The 11,579-nt window shown below is 43.9% G+C and overlaps 1 protein-coding gene across 1 annotated transcript in view; it reads left to right on the top strand.

The window, feature by feature from the left end:
- Positions 1-153: 153 nt before the first annotated feature.
- The window catches only part of ankrd13c (ankyrin repeat domain 13C), a 53,546-nt gene continuing 42,120 nt past the window's right edge, over positions 154-11,579 (top strand). The window contains exons 1-3 of the mRNA XM_063201716.1: positions 154-1,067; positions 2,565-2,606; positions 9,766-9,870. Of these exons, the coding sequence (XP_063057786.1) occupies positions 680-1,067; positions 2,565-2,606; positions 9,766-9,870 (535 nt within the window). The 5' untranslated portion in view covers positions 154-679. The remainder of the gene's footprint in view (positions 1,068-2,564; positions 2,607-9,765; positions 9,871-11,579) is intronic.

Here is an 11,579-nt window from a genome sequence, read left to right as displayed (position 1 = left end):
TAATGTGGCGCTTTTAAGTTATTTCAATTAATTAAAATGTTACTTTTAAACAAACAAACAAAATGGAGATGAAGTTTTCCACACATTTGAGTTTATATTTTATGCAAACAAACAGTTAAGTAACACATATTTGGTGTGTTTTTCATTAACCTAATTTACCATGAAGAAAACCAGCGCATGAGAGCTAATTGGTGCGTAAGTAATTTAGAAGGCGAAAGCTACATACATAAGGGTTGTAGGTGGGATTTACATTAAACGGAAAATGTCTTTACTTACACTAACATGAAAAATAGCATCTTGCAGAAGATGCACTGTCCAAAAAGACAGTTCACAAGTCTCGTAATTATATGCGATAATGTCTCGCGAGATGATAGGCGGAAGCTGGCAGGTGGGTCTTCCTTGTTGGACGAGCGATGCACTCAGCTGCTGTTGGACCTGTGTGCTGGAGCTGGGCTGTGCCGCCTGTGAAACACGGAAAGGAATAATTATCCGCAGATATTGAAGTACCCATCTTAACTTGTGTTACCGCATGTTTCTGTTGAAGAACTTAAAGTTTTCATGTTGTGCGACTTATCGTTGCTGTGCAGTCGTTCACTGGCATTTTTGCCAGCGACAAATTACAGTAAATTCCAAGGGGTCGTCGTAAGCTGCACCCTGGTAAGTGCATTCAGTACAGACGATGACAGGAGAAAAGATTCGATCCCTTCGTAAGGATCACAAACCAAGCAAGGATGAGGATTTATTGGAGCCAGACGAGGAAGCTGCAACTGGGACATTCACATCATCAACTCGGACTATCAGTGGTAAAGGGAAAGCTAACAAGATCTTCAGCAATCACAAGATTACCAAGTCTGCGGCGACACAACAGCAACACAACCAACAACAATCACAAGTCAATGCAAACACTAATACAATTGCAACCTCAGATACCATCGATGACAAGAACAAAAACCCCATCATTCGAACCGGCCAGGACTTTCCAGTACACGAATGTGTCTTTAAAGGAGATGTGCGGCGATTATCCTCTCTCATTCGAACTCAAAATATAGCCCAGAAAGATGTACACGGTAAGTTCCTTACAGCTGTATGCAGTAAGCGTCCACCACGGTGGTCGTTGGTCAGTTGAAGTTAGCAAGCTATCTGCTTGAATATCAGTGGGAGGCTAGCTGCGAGCTTTGTTGTGGTGCATTTTTCCGCAGCTGTTCGATGGTGCTAAACAAAAGCCACACACAGTTTATTCCATTGAACTTAACCAACTACTCTAAACGATTTCACGGTGCTTTGCCTTTATTGCTTTATGTGTTGCACTGTACTGGAATTTCTCTCTGCCGGTAGTGCTACTGTTATGCACTTTCCGTCTCTAGGGCAGGGCATTATCAAAGATAAACCTGGTCTCATTCACGTTTTGAACAAACGGACCGCACACTGACTTATCAGCAACATGCGCATGGGCGCGAGTTTAGTCACGCATAGATTGTCCCTCCTCTGGGAGAACTCAAACTGTTATCATGTCCAGAAGTCTTCAGCAGAAGTCTGTATATCACAGCCACAACGCTTTCAGTCATTCATAAACGTCAGGCTTGGACCGAGAAGTAGGCTACTAGTTCTTGTCTTAGCTCTTCTATTCTGCTCTGCATTGACAAATCACATTGAACCTCAGACCTAGTGCTGTTATTCCATGTAGTATTATTGTTTATCATTGTGCTAACCAGTTGGCATTATTGTGCATTCGACCAGCAAGGCACCCAGGACATTCAATATCAATGTTAGGGTAGACAAACGTTTGTCTGCAGGAAGAACATCAGAAGACAACTGATTGAGAATAGCAAGATAAGCTTGATGATGTGTAAAATACATTCATTTATAATTGCCATCAAGAGACTACTGCACTTGTTGTCTGAGAGTCAGTAGTGTTGTCCCTTCGTGGTCTTTAATCTTGACCCTAATAGCACACCCTTCAGTCTCATTAGTCCACTCTTCAGCATTTCCATGGCGATGAGACATTGGACTTGTTTTGTGCACACGTCAGGAGGAGGTCTTTTCATAGGCAGTTCGGCCTTTTTCGGTCTGCTCTACTTCACAGAGCATCACTAATGAAGCACAAGGCTCTTTCAGAAGACTTTGCCGGCTCACGGCCCTGCCTAATGGAAGCTGTAATCATTACCCCGTTTACAGCCAGAATTAAATGATCTTTTTGGGGTCATATATAATATATGTATTATGTTGCTTTGCCAGCCATAGTACTTCAAGGCATTTTGTTACACATGAAATGATAACGCTCTGAAATAACGCATGGAATATACTTACGCATGGCTTATTGGCTGTATTCTAAAAATGCCCACACACTACCAGCCATTGCGGTCTTGGTTTAATGCTTATCCATCATAATTCACACTCTATTAAAATGTCATAACAGTTTTCATATTTATGGGAACTCCGGATCGTACTGTGAATAAGCTTTTCATTTCAGCTGTGATAGCTCAGAGGCAAGCCAGCAGGCTTTGAACAAGATTTTTTTGAGTCACGATTCAACGCTAACTGTTACCTTTTTTTTCTTTTTCTAGGGAATACGCCACTGCACCTTGCAGTCATGATGGGTCACAAAGGTAAGAGTGTGTGTGTGTGTGTGTGTGTGTGTGTGTGTGTGTGTGTGTGTGTGTGTGTGTGTGTGTGTGTGTGTGTGTGTGTGTCAGAGAGAGAAAAGTGGGTGAGTGGCATTGTATGGGTGGACAGATGCTTACTGATGTGTGAGGGAGGGACAGGTGCTATTTTGGTATCCATCCAGTGAGGGGTCGGATTGATGACTAACCTTTTGCTGAATCATCTCCTTGTATGCCGCTACTGTACTGTACTAGTCTCTCTCCCTGTTCCTGACTATAGAGCCTATGTGTGCTGAAAATGCTGACTCCCGGACACGACAGCGATTGGTTTCCAGTTCATATCCAACTACCCTACTGCAGTGAAATACAGTCTCTGTGTTCTATGAGGGTATGATACCTGATGACATTAACAAGTACACTAAAAGGATGGCAACCCTGGAGAAACAAACATGTAGAGATGTGAGGCGATATGGATGGTTGTAGTGATGGTGTGGATGTGGATTGGATGGAACTTGGCCAATGAGGACTTAGCCGAAAAGTATTGGGAAACTGAATTGCCTCAGAGTGTCACTGAGCTTGAATTAAAGGCGGTGACCGTGAATGAATACTGAGGGAAAACAGCTTTGCATAGCACTGCCTGATCAGCAAAGTAGCAATTAGAGAAACACTTTCACATTGTGTGCGTTGCATGACATGTGCGTGACATTGTATTGCACAACTGTGAGGCGTGAATCTATAGTTAGTTCTGACCGTCAATATCAGGATTTTTTTTGTCTAAGTCATCATCGTCTGGAGTGTTTTTTTCCCTCAGTTATGAGTCTACAGAAATAGAACATTTGAATTTTTAACATGATGTGTATGTGTTTTTAAATACTGAATTCCCCTGGTGCTTATGTGCTCTTTGTCAGTCGGATGCATCACGTCACTCATAGTTATTTGCAGGGAAATGTCAGCGAAAGGGCAGAGACAGCAGGGGTGTTTGCCAGCCTAGCAGCGGGAGGTGGGGGACCGGACTATAACCATATGCACTACCCCATGCTAGGACACCACTGCCTGCACCACACCTCTGTCACGGAACATAGTGTGAAACTGGACACACACACACACACACACACACACACACACACACACACACACACACACACACACACACACACACACACACACACACACACACACACACACACACACACACACACACACACACACACACAGGGCTGCAGGGGTGTGAGAAAATGAGTAAAAACAATTCCTCGCTTCCACAACCATGTTGTGATGTGAAAGTGAAAGCGGCAAAAGGCGTGTGGCTGTAACATCAAATGGCTCGTTGAGACCCTTTTCACCCCTGAACTGAACTGAACACTTTCCTTAGTCATTGTTTTGATACAAACTGTAGTTCAGAACTTTGCAGAGATTTTACATGTTATTGACATAGTGATGGTATTACTTGCAGTATTAAAAAGAGTAGGTGGTGTTGTTGGTCCTTTTTTTTGGCAAGCCTTGCATGAAGAGCATTTGGATGCTTTGGCAGATCTCCCAGGGTCTGATCATGGGTGGGTTGTTCGGCTTGGTCAGGCTTGTCAACATCAGGAGGAGATGGGGAAACTGGAACGTATAGATTGGTAAATGTGAAAAAGTGAAATAAAGCCCACCTGGGGAACTCGAAGTCCCATTGTCATTGTGACACAGCACTCCACAGCACACAAGTGTTCACTGCACACTACGAAATTGCATTTTACGCCTCACTTGTGCAAGGGGACAGCCCCCAATGGCGCCCCAAAGGAGCAGTGCGGCGGGACGGTACCATGCTCAGGGTACCTCAGTCATGGAGGAGGATGGGAGAGAGCACTGGTTAATTACTCCCCCCCACCAACCTGGCGGGTCGGGAGTCGATGGTTTCACATGCACAAGTGATTCTCAACCGGGCGGGTGCACATGTACCGCAAGGGGTACGTGAACACACTGCAGGGAGGATGTGGAAGTATGGAGCACATTCACATGGTATGGGGATAGAGGCAGAGAAGTAGAGCATGAGTTAGCGGTACATGTGGTATAACAGAAGGCATAGGGGATACCAAAGAGACACTGGTTTATAGTGTGATTGAGTGGCCCGCACACTGGGTATGAACTCCAAAAAATATAAACTTTTCGAAACGTTGACGATTGTATAATGAAATAAAGTTTATATTTTTACACAAGTTCATACCCAGTGTGCGGACCACTCTTATCACACTGTCTGACGCTTTTGCCTGGCACCTGGATTATTGTTTTGTGGATGTGCGCACCCCAACCTCCAAACACTGGTTTATGTCATAAAGCAGCCAGGCTCCACAAGACAGCCCGTTTGGAGAAGTGTTGCATCTGTACCCAGACCACGTTGGGCGGCTGAGAAGCCCCTGCTCCTGCTGCCACCATTGTGCCCCCCTACCCCGCTAGCCTGCCTCTCTGTGTGTGGCATAGCCCTGTGCTGAAAGCCCTGCTCTAGTCACTGTCGTTAGCAGAAGGCCCTGCTCCTGTAGTTGTGCCCAACATTAAAGGAGACTGCCGGTTGGACTGTGGACCAAACTGCTAATGCGTCTATGTAAAGCGCAAAGTGAAGCTTCAGCTTGCTATTTCTAAGGCAAGAGGATTTAGAAAAGTTGTAATCAGATTTTGGGTGTTGAAATGTGAATGCTATTCAAATGTGAATGCTAATGTTATTGGTCGGATAATTACTCATTAATTTGATCCCTCTTTTAAAAAATTCTGGTGATATTATCATGCATTATGTTATGGTTGGCCCAGGCCTAGTTATACAAACCATTTTCCTAGTAGTTTACAATCCTTGTGTTAGAAATGCTAGTCTAGCAAGTGTACATGCTGTTTGCAGAAGCTCATATAAGGATTGGCTGGTTTGAAGTGCACTCAGTAAGTCCCCTCATTGTGTGTCAAGGGCCTTGGTAATGTGTTGTCTAGGAACAATAATACACACACACACACACACACACACACACACACACACACACACACACACACACACACACACACACACACACACACACACACACACACACACACACACACACACACACACACACACACACACACACACACACACACACACACAGATAGGGCTTTCAGCACAAGTTACGTTCGGCACTAAAGTGCTTATCTGCGAACCGCCCGTGTTCATACCGGGCTCTGAACTTTTTCCGCACGTGACTGTGTTACCCGGATGAACCAACTTTCCGATTCGCGAACGCAAATATCTGTGGCCTGTACACGACGGTCGGTTCGCGATTAGGTGCGGGAACGGGCTCCAGCACGGTTCTCAGTCGGCCTGAACGCGCTAACAGTGGGGTTTAGTGAACAGAAGAGTAATAAGGACATTTTTAAAGAAAAAAATATATTACAGAAGTAATAAATGATTAATAACTATAAGTAGGAAATCTAATCCTGTGATAAATTAAGTTAAACAAAAATGTTTAGTTGATTGTCTGGGCTTATATAGCTCTTTGCTTATGGGGAGCTGAACAATAGCATCATCACAGTGACTAGTCCAATGGCCTAGTCTGTCGGTGGTCTGGGCAGGATGCCTTAGGGAGTGTGGATCAGAGTGCCCAGCCTCTTCTTCGTCATCTTCATCATCCTCCTCCTCACTATCTCCAATAAAAATGGTTCAGAGGGTCCTTGAGGCTGGGACTGCGCAAACTAAGGCAGATGTTTGTGTATTTTGCCATTATGTAAAAAAAAAGAAAAATCGCTTTCCTCTAAATGCTGCCTGTCCCATGTTATGCAATCCGGGCAGAGGGGAAATATAGGCCAGGAGAGCTGATGGTGTGCTCTGTGGCTTGCTGACGTCATTGAGAAGGGGGGGACATGTGTGCTGTGCTTATGCCATCCAGGCGAACACTCATGCTCTGATGCACTCTCAGCTGAACGCATAAGCACAGTGGAACGGAAATATGTACTGGGGATTACGAGAGTGCTCTCATCGATCCTGTGGGTGGTAGTTACCAGTGCACAGTCAGATGGCCCATCATCCATCCCATGATCAGCTGTCATGGCTTACTCGATGTATAATCACTTCAATCCAGACTACTCATGGAAAGTGTTGCTAGTAACATTGATTCACAAACTATAGTCCGATATGTCATGTTTCCTTTGATGGGCCAGAAGACAACATTGTCTATGTATTTATTAAGGACACAGGCTGACCACATTGTGTGATTATGTAAAATGCAATATCAATATAAACACGTCTCTCATGACAACAGTGGAAAATATTTTGCATAGAAACATTTTTAGTAACAGAAAACATACAGCACTGTATAAAAGATACAGCAATTTTCCCGGGAAGTTTTTTTTTAACACTCTTGCCTTTGGAGGCCCTTAAATGTCAACAAGAATGAAAGGCCACTTAAAGCCTCAAACATATCAGCTATTTTTCAGTTTCCCTACGACTTGCAGTTTTGAGTTCACTTTGGGCTTCTTTTATATGGTGTTGTGGTTCTGGTTTGGCTTCTTAGATGGCCTCCCAAAACATCTTGTACCTATTTTGAAGATTTGAAAGTTACTGTTGCCGCTGCTCAGCAGTAATAGCAGCTCATAAAATGTGTATTCCCTCCCATCGTTAAGCTTAAAGCCTGGTCCAGACATAGACATGTAGACCCCTGCATTTGACTACCCACACAGCTCGGGTGCCTTCTTAAAAGGGGCTGCTAATCGTCTTCCTGTTAAAAACACACCAAGGTGGGTTGGTGTGAACACGGTCATGTATATATTTTTTTTTACAGGCGTGGCATGCTGGATATCTTCCCTAGAGAAGTCAAGTTTCCAACCCAAAATTAGAGCTTGTTCCTGCATCGGTGCAGTTTCAGATTGATGTTAAAATTAGCTCCTGAGCCCTCCTTTTGCGCCTGTTGGGGTCGCTTAAAAGAAAAAGAAAAAAGTCTGTAAAAATAGAAAAGAATGTGAAAAGAATGAACAGATAAAATGATCTCCTGCAGCACAGTGATATCAGGCCATGGGTTGTGACTGAGTTCTGTTTTGTGTGTGTTGTGTGTCTGTGATTAGTCGATGCCTTAATATAAAAATTCTCAACTCAAGTTGATCAAATCGCAATAACTGTAGGAACAGACAGCAGGCGTTGAAAGAGCCAAAAAAAACTGCAGAACCCCGCCTGGACTTCAGAGACAAGGGAGAGCAACCAATCGAAGCTTGCGTTTAGAAAAATGTAGACATTCCATGGGCAGCCGCCTCCTGCGTCAAACCGTGCCGTAGCCCATTACATATTTTTCGCTGAAGTTCAACTTCTCTTTTGACGCCTTTGACACTTTTGCAGCTTTCGCCGCTTCTGCCGCTTCTGCCGCTTCTGCTGCTTCTCTTACATACAGTCAATTACTTCCGCCTGAACGTGTTGATTGAGATATTGTGTGTTGATATTGAGATAATGTTTCCGAGGGACCACTCCACATATCACATCAAACATACACATATCCACATACAGTATATCAGCCTATACATATATCAAACATGTATGTGTTCACACAAATGTACAGTACAGGCCAAAAGTGTGGACTCACCTTCTCATTTAATTAATTATCTTTATTTTTGTGGCTATTTACAGAACGTAGTACATTTTCAGGGAGGGCATCAAAACTGTGCATGAACACATGTATAATTATGTGCTTAACAAACAAATGAAAATATATTAAAAATAAAAACAATAATTAAAACAATATTTAAAAAATGCCAAAAAGTGAAGTCAACACAGCAAAACTGTGGGCCCCACACGTTTCAACAAGCTTATTTTTCTGTCTATTTTCAAGTAAAAACACCCAGTCAGTCAAGTCAATCTTAATTGATACAGGCAATGCAAGACATATTTTCTTGATCTGATAATGGATCACTTGGTCAAACATAGCTGGTTATCTAGGTGAAACAGTGGTACAAAAACTAAAAGTAAAAGTGAACAACCCTGCCACAGATTCCCTCCAACACAGGTTTGACCTCTCCAAGTAACTGGCTGTGACTCAATATCAGATCAAGAAAATGTCTGTAAAATGCGTGTATTGGCAAGTGTTTAAAACTAAGTTTTAGGTTTCAAAACTCTAGTTCTACGATTCTAGTGAGTTATTGGAGGATTTTAACGTTCAATTAAGATTGACATTACTGACTGGGCATTTTCACTTGGAAATAGACCCAAAAAAAAGCTTATTGAAATGTGTGGGGCCATCAGTTGTGCAGTGTTGACGTCAGGTGGATAGACAGCTGACATTGCTGTTGGACAACAGCTAGAATTATATTTTTTAGTGAGCACATAATTCTACATGTGTTCATGCACAGTTTTGATGCCCTCCATGAAAATACACACTGAAAATCTAAGAAAATAAAGAGAATGCATAAATGAGAAGGTGAGTGCAGACTTTTGGCCTGTACTGTACATACTGGTGTATACATATCCCACATCCGCATAACAGTCAGCTGCCATATACAAACACATAGCTGCCATAGCGCTTCATACTAGCCCATAAATCAGCCATAACTGTCCTGTCACTATGAGCTGCTTAGGGACACTAGGCAGACATCCTCATTAAACTCTATACAACAATTACACTATACGACTGGGCCTGTGTGGTGTGTTGGTCGAAGATAGACACTGCTGATAACATTGTGTAGATGTAGTCTTCCAGATCCAAAACCCTCCTTGGCAGCGGCCGGGTAAATGTCACTCCGTCTGTCGGCTCTGCGCGCTGGCATTTACTGCTCTTTGCATTCCAAACCCGGTTGTTTATGCTTGCTGTCTCCGACTTGACGGCCCATCCACCAAAGGCACACCTGAGAGTAAGGGAGATGCATAAACAACCTTTAGTCACACGGAAGCCCTCTTTACTCTTTTGCTTACTTCCCTTATGATGTTTTTTGTCAGGTCCTCAAAAACCTTTTCCACAGTGTCAACTGAATATTTATGATTACCAGTGATTTTTCAAAGAAGCCTTTGAGCTGACTAATCTTGGTGGCTTCAAGGTTTTGAAGGTAGTCAAAGCGACGGTTCCTACCTGCTAATCCGGCTAATGAACCCTCATCTATTTTCAGCATTCTATCAGTCTGTGTCAGGTTGAATGGAACAGTTTGGCGTTTGTTTGTTTGTTTAATTGTGTTTGTTTGTTTTGTGTTGTTACAGAGTGTGCCCATCTGCTCCTGGCCCACAATGCACCTGTGAAGGTGAAGAATGCCCAGGGCTGGAGCCCACTCGCTGAGGCCATCAGCTATGGAGATCGACAGATGAGTAAGTGGCCCTGGAACCTGTCTGTCTGACTGTCTGTCTGTCTGTCTGTACTGATGTTTTTCACCCTACTCACTTTCTCTGTCTGTCGGTCTGTCTCTGTCTTTGTTTCACACAAACACGAACACTCACACAGACACAATCTCAATCACCCATTCTCTCTCTCTCTCTCTTTCACTCTCTCTCTCTCTCTGTGCGTGCTACACCCTTCTCTTTCTGTCCTCATTTACACTCGCCTCCTTGTCTCAGTCTCTGTGTTGTCACCCTCGGTTTCCATCTCCATCCCTCTCTTCTCAGCGTCTGCAGCACGCACCCCTGATTTGGGGCTGCTTGACCCCCTAAGGGCTCAGCTGGGCTGGGGTGGGCTCGTCTGGGCTGGGCAAGGCAGCCTGGGGCGGTGCAGGGCAGGGTTGCATTCCTTCCTCCTCCCTCTCCCTCCTCCTCCTCACCCACCTCGACTACAGTCATGCCACTGTGCCATTTGTGCACTGGAGAAGGCCTCCTCTTGGCTTTTTGTACTGTCGGATGAAAGGGAATTAATTAGGAAATCGTCTCGTATAGAGTCCTCCTCCGCTCCTACGTCTCGCCCTGCTCCCATTTCCCTCCAGTAGGTGGGCCTCCGTCTTTCTCACCCTTGTTTCTGTCTCTCTCTCTCTTTTTCTCTCTTTCTCTCTTTCTCTCTCCATCTCCTCTCTCTCTCTCTCACCATGGGTAATTGCCTCACAGTATTTTCATCTTCTTATCTTCCATCCCTTTAGAGTGGCATGAAAGACGCTACTCTGTCACTCACACGCACACACGTTAGACTTTTTTTATTTCATTTTTTTTCAAGTCAGCGTAAAATGCATACCCGCCTGGCTGCAGATATGAATATATTTATGAAATTCATTATTTTTTTAAAGCAGAGTATTTTAATTTTTTTGTCGCGCAGAGCTTACATTTCTCCTGCCAGGATGTTCTTTTTAAAATGTATTTGAGGATTATGGAAGATGTGAGTAGAGCAGATTTTATGGTCCTTTTCACAAGATTGATATGTCACTGCGATGACCTCATGGTGATGGCGGCTGATGTCATGTGACATGCGATGAAGTCATTGAGAGTTCTGTATGTCCGCCTCTGCAGTCTGTCTCCCCTATTCCTGGTTGCTCTGTTCTCTGTGTCTGTGCTTGTCTACTGTCGGCTACTTTATTGACTCCAGGGCAGATGGGAGGGGAAGAGGCTGTTAATTAACTCATTAATGTCAGGGCGAGATGCGGGCGGACAAGAGAGACAAGTCAGACGTCTGCCATCTCTTTTATTTCTCTCTCTCTCTCTCTCTCTCTCTCTCTCTCTCTCTCTCTCTCTCTCTCTCTCTCTCTCTCTCTTCCCTTCTCTGTCTCCTCTTTCTTCCCTCACTCTCTGTCTCCTTTACTCTGTCTCTATATTTCATTCCTTCGCCCTCTCTACTCCTTTTCTCCCCTTCCTTCCTCTCTCTCTCCAAGAGCCGAGAGCACCCTGCATCTCTGGCATTCATTGCGGGCCATCTCTGGCTGTGCTCTGATGTTCTGTGTCTGCCTTTGATGTCTCAGCATACACGGGTGGTTGACATGACTCCATTTTTTACGTAACATTAATGAAAAACCTACAAAATTAATATTTTTCCTCTTGAAAACAAATGGAAAATGTAGTCTTAGATGAGAAGAAACATTTTTGTTTAGATTTATGGAAAGGTT

Source organism: Engraulis encrasicolus, chromosome 6 (genome assembly GCF_034702125.1).
Source record: "Engraulis encrasicolus isolate BLACKSEA-1 chromosome 6, IST_EnEncr_1.0, whole genome shotgun sequence".
NCBI lineage: Eukaryota > Metazoa > Chordata > Actinopteri > Clupeiformes > Engraulidae > Engraulis > Engraulis encrasicolus.
Note: the sequence above shows the minus strand (reverse complement) of the source record. Positions and strands in the feature narration are given on the sequence as shown.